The sequence below is a fragment of the Malus sylvestris genome, chromosome 6 (genome assembly GCF_916048215.2).
Source record: "Malus sylvestris chromosome 6, drMalSylv7.2, whole genome shotgun sequence".
NCBI classification, from domain to species: domain Eukaryota; kingdom Viridiplantae; phylum Streptophyta; class Magnoliopsida; order Rosales; family Rosaceae; genus Malus; species Malus sylvestris.
Window position 1 is genome coordinate 15458859 of NC_062265.1, and position 15299 is coordinate 15474157.

Below are 15299 nucleotides of genomic sequence, written 5' to 3' on the forward strand. Positions count from 1 at the left end.
CTATGTTGCAAAACTTAAACTTTTGAGCTCATTTTGTAAAAACACAAAAGTCCACTACTTCATGTAATTACAACTAGAACCCAAATTTTTTTAACAAATTGAAAAACATCATTAAAGGAACAAAACAATTTGTCCTTTAATGATTTTGGGCCTTTACGTAAATACGTAAACTTTTGGGTCAAAGTGCAAATATACAAAAGTATCAAAACTTTATGTAATTGCATAAAAGCCCCAAAAGTACCCTATTTTAATAGGGTGGCCGGTTTTAGAGAGGAGGGAGTGATGTGTGTGTTGATTTGTAGTTTTAGATATCATGCAAGTGGTGCATGACATAAATGTCATGCAAGTGGTGTGTGTGAAAGGGAATTAATCCTTACACACCCACCAATATTTCTTACACCTTTCTAAATAAATATCTAATACATTTAAACATATGAAAAACATAAAACATAAACTTTATGAAATAAATCAAAACTTTGAATCAAAACACCAAACTTTTAGTTCTTGGCAAAAAATGTCAAGAACAATGAAGAACACTCATGAAAAACTCAAAAAATTTCCATGAACATTTTTCACCCAAACACATCCCAAAACCATTCAAACTTAAGGGAAATAACATATAACCAAACTAGGGTACATACGGGTTCCAAAAGTTACTTGAAAACACTTTTAACAAGTCAAACAAGAACCCAAAAATCCACCCTTTGGATTTGGCCGAAAATTCCCAAAAACATGGCACCAAATTTTAGCTCCAATATTCATGCTCATATGAACTACATCTACAACATTTGAGATGGCAAATTTTCTAACAAAATTTCCATTCAAAGAAGTAAGAATAAAGCTTGTAACATATTACAACATTTGAATCAAAGACTATGAACTACAAAACCCAAAAGGATTCACCAACTACTAGACCTAGGCTCTGATACCACATGAAGGAAATTTTGTGAAAAACATGTTCATTTGAGCAACATCTATATAGCATGCATTTAACAATTAAAGGCGGAATCATGCTTGCATGCACTCAAAAACAAAACATCAACCATGAAATTCAAAGCCTAGTAGATTGGTGAACCAAGACTCAACTCAAATCAAAGTGAGTTGAGAAATTTATACCTTTGTAGATTCCTCTTTGCATAAGCAGAGGCTAATCACCCAAGGAGAGTGCCTTCATTCCTTGCTTATTAGATCCATGGATTTGGATGGAAGAATATGTTTCTCCAAGTTCTCAAAATAGAGAACCTCTAAGTCTCCACACCAAGGTAAGATGTGAAGAAGAGATGAGTGACCTTGGAGGAGAAAGATTACTAGCTAATCCCTCCAAGGGGGCCGGCCTCTTAGAGAGAAAAGAGAGAGATATGTTCTCTCCAATTCTCTAAAAGAAACCCTAAATGAATTTTGGCTATAAAGTCATATTTATACTTTAATTCATTGGACTGGCAAACTTGTAAATAAGTCCAAAACTCACTCCATCTCTAAATGGCCAGCCTTAGGGTATTATTGGGCTAATTGGGCCTTTGTGAATCATTATTCATTAAGTTGTCATACAACTTAAGTCAATGGGCTTGACGTTCGAAGCCCATTGGGCCTTAAGGTCCAAAACTATCCCGAGGTCTTTAACGAACTTATTCGTTTGATTAATTAACATATTAATTAATCCTTGCCATAAATAATTAAACCATTTAATTATTCTTACTCATCTCCATTGTTTCTTCAATCTCCACCTTACACGGTGTACGATCCATTAGGTTCCTTTTAGCGAGGCAGTGGGCGATTAAAAACCATTTCAAATCGATTGTGAATTGAAACTTACTTTCAATTCTCCCTTTAGTGATTATACACGTTTAAGACTTCCACAAACCATGAGTGACACCTAGCAGCATATCATGGTTACCCAAGCTAATCAGAAGAGGTGGAGAACCTATTCAGTTTAGGATTACAAATGCAATACGGTCTTTCTCTAATACAATACTCTTGACCACATTGTTTGGTTTGATAGTTTATTCATGTCTACTATCCAATGTGATTCGTGTGCTTATATGATTACCTTGAATGTGATTTGGAACGACTTCCTAAATCTCATTCATACTTTGGCCAGAGATTCTTAATCATATCATAGAGTATTCTCCCCCAAATGGTTTGAAGGTTAGAGATCCCTTGTTGCGCATTCACTTGCCTCCATGGCTAAGTGGCTTAACCCCGACGATGCCGTGGACACCCGCGGATGGGGTGACTTTGACATAATCAAAGATCAAGGACCTAACCACAAGACAACTATGATGCCTCAGGTCAAATGACTACTTTGCATTATCTCAACCATGAGTTCTCATGTGACATGAGTATGAGAACTCTTCGTTGATCGTGTTCAGTGAACTCATTCTCTATTGAGCACCTACGTACTTGTCTTGATGTCACACACACCAATGATTCGAGACTAGTCACTCTCCCTGAGAGAAGACATAGCACGTACTGATCTTAACGGACTGTCAATGCCCAATTGGCAATCCTATGATCAGGAACGTTTAGGATGTGTCTACGAAAGAATGGTCTCACGAATCTAACTTCTTTAGATCGCATTCTCCCAATCACATATTCCTTGGACTTATCATTTAAGCGTATAACATTTATATGAGACGGCTCAAACAATAATCTTTGCCCTTGATATTAAACTAGATTAGTTTAACATGTGAAATGTCCGTAAAGTATCATCATATGGTTGGTTTTAGGGCACATTTCCAACAGTAATGATTGATAGGAGCATATTTATGCGACTTAGTTAACATGTTTTCTTACACTTACTTAGTTAGTTATTGCTTATAAGAGTGTTTTAAATCATTTTCATATGTTTGTAGGTCCTAATAACAAAGATGGCAAGAAAAGTGCATTTTGGTGCATTTTAGAGCAATTTTGGGATGAAATGGATTGCATGCACTTGGAGACATGAGGATGGACGTTTTGGGAAGATTAGAATTCAGCATATGTGTGTAAGTGTGTGACCTACAACTAACAAACATCATAGCTGCCATGTGATGGAGACAACATCATGCAAGGTACATGCAAAGACACCCACATGCAAAGACAACACACACACGGCATGGAGAGAAAGTATAGTGGTTTGTGGCTGAAATGTTGAAGCAAGTGTGTGCAAATGCAAAGGGGATCTAAACATGGATAGCACATTTCATGTGCAAAGGAGAAACAAAGATGACAACACACACATGCAAAGAAGAAAACAGCAAGAAAGGCACGGCACATGGAAGAAAGCATGGCAGCACACACATGGGAAAGAAAGGCACGGCATGGGCAGGAAATGAGTTGAATTGTGGCTGAAATAATGAAGAGCATGTGTGTGTGCAAGTGTGACAGCTTGTACATGTGGAAATGATGACTAGATGGCAGCACACACACATGGGAATGCAAGGAAACACACGGCATGGGCAGCAGGAAATCAGAAAATGAAGAATGAAGATGTGGAAATGATGATTACATGGACATACACACACATGCAAAGAGGCCTTGAGCACCATCCTTCACACTTGTGCAGCAGCAACCCTTCATCATTACTTAACATTTCTGCCACAAGAACATGGAGACAGCATTATACAAGGCATGTGCAAAAGAGAAACATGGACAGCCAACAAATTCGTCAAAACTGCCTGTCCAGATTAGCTGACTTTGGAAGCATGTTACGAACAGCTCCGAATGAATGAGAGAATGAGCCTTATATTCTTGGAAAGCTACGGATGTCTATTTTCTGGAGCAATTTACGGATTGTTAATATCATTTTTCTAGAAGAAGTTATGGGCATTGTAACACTGAAATGTTCAGAAAAGGGCTAAGCAGATTTGGCTAATAAAATGAGAAAGTAAAGGCACTTGTTTTGTGTTTTACTTTGTCATCAACACTCAGCAGCAAATGGGGTTATGATTGCACTCATTTGGCTTTGGAGCAAGTGGAAATGCACAGCTAGAAAGAGAAGACACACCCACATGCAAAGGGAAGGAGAAACATGGGCAGAAAATGGGTGGATTGGTGGCTGAAATGATGAAGCATGTGTGTGCAAAAGGAAAGGAGAAACATGGACAGCACACACCCATGCAATTTGCACATGCAAAGGAAATGGAGTGGTCCTCTCCCTAGCCTATAAATACATCCACCACCCCCCTTTCAAAGGGGTACAATCTTGATCCATCAAAAGAGCTTCATTTCATTCACAAACACAATTTCCTTGTAGTGGCCTCCATCCATTCATCTAGCCATACTACATCTCACCAATCCATACACTCTCATCTCTTAGCCATGCAAATCCATTCCATCCATATATCCATACACATCCTAGACACTTGTGCTACAACAAGGTGGTGAAAACAAAGGTCCTTGGCGTTTCAAGCTTGGAACTTTGGAGCGTTTTAGGTGTACTTCGTTCTTGCTTTCATTGTCTACTTTATTACTTTCTAATTTTGTTGTAATTATGAGTGGCTAAACCCCTATTTAGTTAGGGGGAAGTTTGAAGCCATGAACATGCTTGAGATTTGAATTGATTTCCTCCAATTGTGATTTGATAAGTTGTGATTGCAATTCAATTATCTATTTTATTCATAACTAATTCTTGTATGTTTATTAAGGATGCATACTTAGTTTTCATGCATGAATTAGATGCTAGAATATAAATGAGTTTCACCTAATCGTTACAAGTTTATATTCATGAGTAGTGAAGGTTGTTTATCAATTGCGTTAATTGAATTCTTGGCAAATGTATCATGCATTCATAGTTATAATTGCCTCGTCAACACTTATGATTTTCATTGAACGTAATGATCTCTGATTGTATCTCTATTATTCATTCATATAGGGGACTTTTAGAGAATGATTTGGGTTGTTGCATGCATTCATCCAACTCAATGAGTAAAGGAAAATCTGAGGGTTAATTTGTGCATCACGGTTAATTTGGGGTGTTGAGCATCATAGTTAATTGAAAAGCAATTGGAAATCGATTCATATACAAGTGTGTCATGTGTGAAGAACGGACCTCTAACTAATCCATCCATCATCTCATTTCTTAAATTCGTTTTACAATTTGTCTAATTTTATAAGTTGTTTGTTTGTTTGTTTCAAATTCATCAAAACTAAAACCCCCCTTTTACTTTCTTGTTTCAAAGTGTTAAAATCTGTTTTGTTTGTGTTTTAGAGTGTTTTGAGTCAAGTCAAAAACCAAATTTCGTCTAAAGTTGTGTTAGAGTCAGAAACTGCCTAGTTTTTGTTTTTAGGCAGTTTTGAGTGTTTTTAAGTTGTTTTGAGTCTTTAGAATTTGTTTTGAGTCCCTTGAGTCTATTCAAACGTTTTAAATTTATTTTTATGTTTTTGAGTAAGTTTAGAGGTTTTAGCAAGCCCTCCTAATCCCCGGTTTAAGAACAGTCCCTACTTATACATATACTACAATTGTCAAAAGAGGGTTTAATTTGAGTGCTTAACTTTCATTGCATCAAATTTTGGCGCCGTTGCCGGGGATTAGCAACTTTGCTAATCCCTCGTTGTTTCTTTTTATTTATTTTTGTGTGTTTTTATTTTAGTTTGCTGATTCGGTTTATTTCTTATTTTCAGGTACTAGTTTATGACTCATAGTTCTCAACATATTAGTGCAAACATCTCTGAGTTCGACGGCGATTTTGAAAGAACTTTGAGAAGAAAGAAGAGGCATCCAGAACCTAGTGAACCTAGATCAAGTTCAGAGGCCGAATCTGAATTTGAAGAAAAAGAAGAAGAAGTCATGGCAGCGGACAATCGTACAGTCAAAGAACTCTCGGCCTCGGGGTTGGCAAATGCCGCACCCCTTTGCATTCAATACCCTATGGCTGCTCAAGGCAAGACCAATGAGTTCGAATTGAAGTCAAGCTTGTTGCATCACATTCCTAAATACCATGGGCTGTCCATGGAAGATCTAAACAAGCATCTTAAAGAGTTCGAAGTGGTTTGTTTAAGCATGACTCCCATCAATGTCGATGGGAACATTTTGATGATGAAGGCCTTTCCATTCTCTCTTTTGGAAAGGGCTAAAGATTGGCTTTATGAGTTAGCACCCGGAACGGTCACGTCTTGGGAAAGCATGAAGAGGGCGTTTTTAGAGAAGTTATTCCCCACTTCGAGAGTCATTCTCTTGAGGAAGAAGATTAGTGGGATTCAACAAAATCAAGGTGAATCGTTTCCCACATATTATGAACGTTATAAAACTCTTGTTGCTTCATGTCCACCGCACCAAATGAAGGAGGAGATGCTCATTCAATACTTCTACGAATGACTCCTTCCCATTGAACATCAAATGCTAGATGCATCGGCGGGTGGTGCATTGGTTGACATGACTCCGGTGGCTGCCCAGACTTTAATTGCAAACCAAGCACACAATGCACAAACATGAGGGTGTTGGACAAAGAGAAGGCCCACGGAAACATAGTGTGAATGAGGTAAATGCAATTTCTGAAATTCAATCACAACTTGCTAATCTTACCTCTCTTGTGTCTCAGGTTGTAATTGGGTCAAAACCACAAGAAAATCAAGTTTGCACCGTGTGCTCCATCCAAGGGCATCCATATCCGAGAAATGCCCTCAGTTGATCGAGACTGGTGGATGGGAATCTGCCAATGCTATTGGATTCCAAGGCCAAAATCAAACCATATACGATCCATACTCGAACACATACAACCCCGGATGGAGAGATCACCCTAATATGAAGTGGACAGAGCCCCAACAACCTGCACAACAAGGGGGATTTAGGCAAAACCCCTCTGGGTTCCCACGGCCATATCAACAAAATCAACCACCCCCGGCCCAACCGAGAACAAGTTCGCCCATGGATAATGATCAACTTGTTCAATTGCTAACCAATGTGGCGCAGGGCATGCAAAATCAAGCCAAGGAGGTGGAAGATTTGAAAAAACAAATGGGACAAATGGCTGAATTCATGGGGCAATTCAGTAGAGAACAAGGCAAGTTACCAAGTTCAACAAATGTGAATCCAAAGGGCGGATTCGAATCCGCCAAAGACATCATGTTGCGTAGTGGAAAAAAAGTTGGAAGTGAGTCCGACACTCCTAAATCTGCCCAAAAAGAGGATGAAAAGCTGCAAAATGAGGAGGGGAGCACTAGCACACCCACGGAAAGAGTGAATCAACCGTTGCCCCAGGCCCCTATCATTCCTAAATCGGCCAAACAAGGTAAGTTGAGTTCAAATTCACTTAATACTAATCTGACTCATGTTCCTTTTACTCGTAGGTTCATGCAATCGAAGAAGGATGAGAGTGAGAAGGACATTCTTGAAACATTCCGGAAAGTGCAAGTAAACATTCCACTCCTTGAGGCAATTAAACAAGTCCCGAAATATGCCAAATTTCTCAAAGAGTTATGCACAACCAAGAGAAGAATATCGAACAAAGAGGTAGTTAAGGTAAGTGAAAATGTTTCAGCCGTATTGCAACGTAAACTGCCCACTAAATGCAAAGACCCCGGAAGTTTTATGATTCCTTGTGTGATTGGCAATACTCGATTTGAAAATGCAATGCTAGATTTAGGTGCATCTATAAATGTCATGCCTTACTCTATATATGCATCTATGAGCTTTGGTGAATTGAAAAAGGATGGTGTGATTATATAATTGGCTGATCGTTCTAACGCATACCCAAAAGGTGTTTTGGAAGATGTTTTAGTACAGGTGAACCATTTGATCTTTCCGGCTGATTTTTATGTTTTAGACATGGAAGATTCAGTCCATTCCACCTCTTTGCCGATTCTTCTTGGTAGGCAATTCATGAAGACAACCCGTACAAAGATTGATGTATACAAAGGAACTATGACGATGGAATTTGATGGGGAAGTTATCAATTTAATATTTCTGAAACTATGAGATATCCTGTTGATGATCACTCTTGCTTTTCTATTGATGTTATTGATTCTTTGGCGCAGGAGTATCTTGAGGAAGTGAACGAGGATGCCCTTGAAATAGCCATTACGAAGGGCATAGAACTAAAAAACCAAGAACTTGGGGCAATGCAAACCCACGGACAAATTGGGGAGCCCAATGTCGTGCCCTTTAATGAGGAAGTTTTGGAGGTTGTGGCTTCCCTTGAGTAGCTTCCACGATAATATGGTAAGGTTCCGCTCTCAATTTCAAGTTCAGTTTCTACTAAGATGTTACCTTCTGTTGATCAGGCACCTACTCTTGAACTTAAGCCGTTGCCGGACCATTTGAAATATGTGTTTTTGGGAGATGATGAGACATTGCCCGTCATTGTTTCTTCAAGTCTCATGATACATGAGGAAGAAAAGCTTGTGAGAGTGCTACGAGAGCACAAAACAGCCATGGGGTGGACCTTGGCCGACATTAGGGGAATTAGCCCCACCACTTGCATGCACCGTATACTTCTTGAGAAGGGGACTAAACCATCCCGAGAGGCTCAATGCCTTCTCAACCCTCCTATGATGGAAGTTATGAAGAAGGAAATAATCAAGCTCTTAGATTGTGGCGTGATCTATCCTATCTCCGATAGCCATTGGGTTTCACCAGTTCAAGTCGTTCCTAAGAAGTCTGGAGTTACTGTTGTCAAGAATGATGAGAACGAGTTGGTACCTACACGAATTCAAACCGGATGGCGTGTTTGTATTGACTATAGGAAGCTAAACGCTACAACAAGGAAAGATCACTTTCCTTTGCCATTCATTGACCAAATGCTTGAAAGGTTAGCCGGTCGTGCTTTTTATTGTTTTCTTGATGGATATTCTGGATATAACCAAATTGTGATAGCACCGGATGACCAAGAGAAGACCACATTCACATGTCCCTTTGGAACTTTTGCCTATCGTCGCATGCCATTCGGCCTATGCAACGCACCTGCCACTTTCCAAATGTGTATGGTAAGTATATTCTCCGATTATGTTGAGAAGATAATTGAGGTATTTATGGATGATTTCAGTGTATTCGGGGAGTCTTTTGATAATTGTTTGGATAATCTGACCTTGATCTTGAAACGATGTGTTAAAACTAACCTTGTGTTGAATTGGGAAAAATGCCATTTTATGGTTAAACAAGGTATAGTTTTAGGCCATATTGTTTTAGAAAAAGGAATTGAAGTAGATAAATAAAAAATAGACCGTGTACGTCACTTACCCTCTCCTACTTCGAGTAGAGAGGTTCGTTCGTTTCTTGGCCATGCAGGGTTCTACAGGCGTTTCATTAAGGAATTTTCCAAAATATCCAACCCCCTTTGCCGATTGCTTCAAAAAGATGTGCCCTTCCAGTTTGATGAGGAGTGTGAATCAGCATTTAAGCAGCTGAAAGAGAAGCTCACTTCAGCCCCTATCATTGTTCCTCCCGATTGGAGCCTTCCTTTCGAGCTTATGTGCGATGCATCCGACTATGCATTAGGCGCTGTTTTGGCGCAAAGAAAAGATAAGCAGCCGCATGTTATATACTATGCCTCTCGGACTCTCAATGATGCCCAATTGAACTACTCCACAACGGAAAAAGAACTTCTAGCTGTTGTCTTTGCTTTAGATAAATTTCGATCTTACTTAATTGGAACTAAAGTGATTGTTTATACTAATCATGCAGCTTTAAAGTACTTACTAACGAAGAAGGAAGCAAAACCGAGGCTCATTCGTTGGATGCTTATTCTTCAAGAGTTTGACATCGAAATCCGAGACAAGAAAGGAAGCAAGAATGTGGTGGCTGACCACTTGAGCTGAATGGTCCATGAGGAGCATGAGCATAACGTGCCTATCCCTAAAACTTTCCCCGATGAGCAGCTGCTGTCCATTGAGGTAAGTGAACCATGGTATGCCGATCTAGTGAATTACATAGTGTCTAAACAAGTTCCTAGCACTCTCACCAAGCACCAATGTGATAAACTTCGAAAAGATGCACGTTTCTATGTTTGGGATGATCCCTATTTGTGGAAGTATTGCTCTGATTAGATTTTACGTAGATGTGTGCATGATTGTGAATTTCTTTCGATTCTAAGATTTTGTCATACTTATGCTTGTGGTGGACATTTTGGCACTCAAAGAACGGCATTAAAGGTTCTTGAATGTGGATTTTATTGGCCCACGTTGTTTAAAGATGCTAGAACTTATTGTCTAACGTGTGATTGGTGCCAAAGAATGGGAAACATAGGTACCAAGGATCAAATGCCGCAACAACCCCTATCCTTTGTTGAAATTTTTGACATTTGGGGTATTGATTTCATGGGTCCTTTCCCTCCATCTTATGCTTTCACTTATATCTTGCTAGCTGTTGATTACGTTTCAAAATGGGTGGAAGCAAAAGCCACTCATACTAACGATTCTAAGGTTGTTGCAGATTTTGTGAAAACTAACATTTTTGCTAGGTTTGGAATGCCTAGAGTTCTCATTAGTGATGGAGGATCCCACTTTTGTAATCGAACCATTGAGGCTTTGCTCAAAAAGTACAACGTTACACATAAGGTTTCAACACCTTATCATCCTCAGACCAATGGGCAAGCCGAGGTTTCAAACAGAGAGATCAAGCAAATCCTTGAGAAAACTGTGGGGCCAACAAGGAAGGATTGGAGCTTGCGCTTAGACGATGCATTGTGGGCTTATCGTACGGCCTACAGAACTCCCCTTGGCATGTCCCCTTTTCGGCTCATCTATGGTAAGCCATGTCATTTACCCGTCGAGTTAGAGCACAAAGCACATTGGGCTGTGAAGACCTTCAACATGGATATAGATGCTACTGGGGTGCATAGAAAGCTCCAATTAAATGAACTCGAGGAGATTAGGCACGAGGCGTACGAGAATGCTCGAATTTACAAGGATAAGACCAAGGCGTATCATGACAAGATGCTTCGTACAAAGACATTCTCCAAGGGGCAGAAAGTGCTTCTCTTTGATTCTCGCCTTCGGTTATTCCCCGGTAAGTTACCTCTAAGTGGATTGGACCCTTTGTTATTACTAATGTTTTTTCCCATGGTGCAGTCCAAGTCCAAAGCATGAAAACCGGCCATGAATTTAAGGTGAATGGGCATCGTTTGAAGCCCTATTACGACCTGTTTGAGGAGCATATCGTGGAGGAAATACCTCTCCATGCCGTGAGCCCTAATGGAGCTTAAAATGAGGTATCGTCCGGCTACAAGACGTTAAAGAAAGCGCTTCTTGGGAGGCAACCCATGTATTCAAATAAGGAAGATTTTTGAATTGCTCGACAATCAGTTTTGCGTTTCTAAAAACCTTCCATTTTCTGTAGTTTTATTTTGCCATGATTGTCATTTTTATTTTGTTGCTTGTTTAAATTATTTTTGGTGTGGGTTTATTTTTGAAACATTGACAATTATGCAAGGTATTTTTACATTCATAAAAAAAGAAAGGAACATTAAGCAGATAAATACAATAGGGAGCCTTCACAAAGGCTGCTTAGGAGAAGTCTCAGTAGTCGGCGGAGCCTCAGCAGTCGGCGGAGCCCCAAAAGGAGGAGGCATTAGAGGTTGATCATTTGGAGCTTCATTACGCGGCACAGCCCCAGAAGACGAAGGCAAATGCTGTTGGAACAAACCCACAAACCGCTGATGATCAAGTAAAATCTGACCATCAGATTCCTGCATCTGGTCAATCTTCCTATTCATGTTTGTAGCATAATTATGTGCGAGCCTGTGCAATTGTTTATTTTCATGCTTAAGCCCTCTAATCTCCTGCTTGAGACTCATCACTTCAGCCGCCAATGATTCAACTTGACGGGTTCGGGAAAATAGGCGTTGGGCCATATTGGACACAGAACCTGCGCACTGCACACTGAGAGCCAGAGATTCCTTAACAGCCAACTCATCAGACCGTTTGGCAAGTAGTCTGTTATCTTTGGGAGTGACAAGGTTCCTGGCCACCACCGCAGCTATCATATCATTCTTCATCACCGAATCCCCAACGGTAAGGTGACCAGTAGGGGATATGAAGGATGGGCACCATATGTTGTCTAGAGAAGGCGAGGCTGCCTCTTCACCAAGGTTCAAGTCAAAACAACGGTCGGAAGGGCCAGACATTTTTCAGAGGTGTTAAAGAAAGAGGAGATCGGACAAGTCAAGATCGTAGAAGTGCAAAACAGGAGTTTTTACAGGCAGAAATTCAAGTGTGCTTTGAACGTCCTGCATACCTCTATAAAAATCAGCACGGGATGGGATTTTAGAGATCGAAGAGGCGAGCTCAGAAATCAAAGAGGCCAACTAAAAAAATCAAAGAGGCGCTAGCTTTCTTAAAAGCTGAGCTTGCTCAGAAATCACGGCCAATCTTCTTTTCCAGATTTGTCAACATCTGTCACATGCAGAGTAAGCTTTGCGGAAATCACGGGCAGTTTTTCGAAGCGTCGATTCCAACCATCTGCTTTTCCAGACGTGTCAACATCTGTCACATGCAGAGTAAGCTTTCCGGAAATCATGGGCAGTTTGTCGATGCGCCGATTCCAACCATCTGTTTTTCCAGACGTGTCAACATCTGTCACATGCAGAGTCAGCTTTCCAGAAATTATGGGCAATCTGTCGAAGATCTCTTGTGAAGTAGAAAGCACGTGAAGTTTACTATTAAATCATCCAACGATTGCTGACGAGAGTGAAAGACTAGTACTTGTTATTGATTTTTATAAATGTCATCCCTCACCCTCAATTGCAAGGCATACATATAACCCTTCTTCTTCTCAGAGAATGCCTTTCCAACAAACCCTCTCGAGTCACTCAGTGTTCCTTATTCCTTGGGGTACCTCTGCAAACAACCCATCCAAAGCAAAAGTATTTCATATCATGAAGCTTGAAAGCAAGAGTATCTCATATCATGCTTTCTCCTTGTCCTTCTCCTTGTCGTTGTTTTAGGACAAGGAGAAAGTGAGTAATCAGCCAGCACTTGGTATCAATCTTCCGATCTAGAACCGACTGCCTGGAACCCCTTCCTGATTGCTTACCTAGCCTTGCTCTCGAGTACTCATCTTCATCATCTTATGCTTCGGCTTCGTCTACCACATCTGCCTGGGGAACAGATAAGGGAAGTGAAAATGATACCTCGAAGCATGTGGAGACAATTTACCAATTCATCCTCAGCTAGGGACAAGGAGAAAGAAAGCAAGAGGTGGGCACTTGGAAAGATTGAAGAAAGAAACAGACCAACACCTTTACCTCGTGCCTGCCCGCCATGCAGAAGAAACAAGCAGAGAAGAATGCAGACTGCACAATCAAATCATCCCAGCAGAAGGAGTCTGATTTGAAACCAAGGAACTCTCATATTTCTCGCTCAGAATTCCAAACCAGTTCGAGATCAAAGCTGTGGAAAGTCAACAAGATCATCTATCTCCAAAACCAGATTTGCATTCTTAAACTTTACTCTGTCTGGTTTTTACTTTGCCATATTTGTCATGTTTATTCATTAATTGTTGTTTGCTTGTTTTTTTGTGAGTTTATGCTTAAAACATTGAGGACAATGTTTGATTTAAGTGTGGGGGGGTAACCAAGTTGTTTTGCATGAAATTCGTAGGACTTTATCACCCATTACTTCTAGTGTTGTTCCTTGCTGTTTTAAGTGTCTTAAGCTATTTTGGAGTATTTTAGTGTGTTTTGACATGAAAATCTCATAAAAATTTGAAAAATTGTTTTGAATAAAAAAACCAAAAAGAGTTGTTTTTATATGTGTCTTAGGGTACCTTCCAACACAATGATGAGGATTTGGTTTTTAATTACATGACTGTTAAAGAGAGTTATAAACATGGATGAACATTTGATTTACTCTTTGGTGTATGCTTGGTTGTGGTTATAATTTATGAATTCACATGCAATCATAAAGGAAAAAATCAGTTTTGTAACATGCTTGAAAGAAGGAACTCAAATGTACGCTACAACCTTGTGAGACTTGAGCCTAAACGTTTATTTGGAGAGTTAATAAACAGTGCATCATTGTTTTCTAAAGTCGTTGCATGATCTCATTATTCTTGGTTGGTTGCTACTTAGAAGGCGTTTCATCATTTAGTTCCAAATGCTAGAACTCATGCCTATTTCATACAAAGCATGTTATTGATTTGCATAACACATATTCAAGATGAAGTTGTTTAGTGACCCGAGAGCCAAAAAGCCTATCCCATTCATTATATGTTTAAGTTTAACCCCGTTGAGCCTTGTTTAGTCTACGTTCTTTGTTAACCCACACTATCCTCACCTAGCCTAGATTAGGACCATCCATACCCTTGTTCTTGAAGCATAGTAAAGCATGACTCAAATTGAATTCCTTTTGATTAATGTATTGCAGAAAACAAGTGTGGGGGAAGTGATTCTTGTGTGTGTGTGTGCCAAAGTCCTTAATAAGGCACGGGTCGAAAAAAAAAAAAAAGAAGAAGAAAAGTTGTGAAAATGTATGAAAAAGAGTTCTAAAGTGTTGTTTGTTGAAGAAAGGGTCCAAAACATTGAATTCGGCACTAAGTGTTGCATAAATCTTCCATTTGTGTTAAAAGTTGATTTCTGCATTCTAAAGTGAATTCTAAGTTTCGATTTCATTACTTTGCTTGCTATTGCTTTAAGAACGTTTGTTATCCCTATCTTTCCTTTGTTAACCATTACCCCAAGCCCCGTTACAACCCTTGACTTCTATCTTGAGTGTTATGTGTTTCAATTTGTGGAGTTTGAATTTGGTATGAGCATATGGTGTCACTGGTTCTCGCATCTAAGTAGTAGCATTCCATTCATGAGATCATATCTAAACATGCTTAATAACTCCAGAAATTGCTTTCTTTGTAACACAAATATGTGAGTGTTCGTTTCCATGTTTACATCAATCTTCTCACATATAACTAGTGTAGGGTGTGTAGTCAGAAAATGTGTGAAAATAGAGAGTATCTTGTAAGGAATTGAGCAAATTCTCTAAGGCATGTTACTACATTCAAAACATCATTTTAATTGGTTAAATGTGAACTAGTAAGTGGTGACTGTGATTAAGTATGTGCTCAAGTGTGAAGATAACTAAAATCTGTGGGAATAATGATTTTTAACATGTCATGTGCATTGGAAATCCCTGAGGCAAATGTTGGAAGGATTAGAATGTGTTTTATTTACTTTGTTTTGTTTGGTTGTTTTCTTTATTTTGCTCGAGGACTAGCAAAAGCTAAGTGTGGGGGAATTTGATAGGAGCATATTTATGCGACTTAGTTAACATGTTTTCTTACACTTACTTAGTTAGTTATTGCTTATAAGAGTGTTTTAAACCATTTTCGTATGTTTGTAGATCCTAATAACAAAGATGGCAAGAAAAGTGCATTTTGGTGCATTTTAGAGCAA

General features: G+C 39.4%; 1 protein-coding gene across 1 annotated transcript; it reads left to right on the forward strand.

Annotated features, from left to right (window-relative positions):
- Positions 1 to 10725: 10725 nt before the first annotated feature.
- LOC126625465 (uncharacterized) lies at positions 10726 to 11117 on the forward strand. Its single transcript, XM_050294556.1, has 2 exons — positions 10726 to 10921; positions 10984 to 11117. The coding sequence occupies exons 1-2, from the start codon at positions 10726 to 10728 to the stop codon at positions 11115 to 11117; spliced, it is 330 nt and encodes a 109-aa protein (XP_050150513.1).
- Positions 11118 to 15299: the final 4182 nt, after the last annotated feature.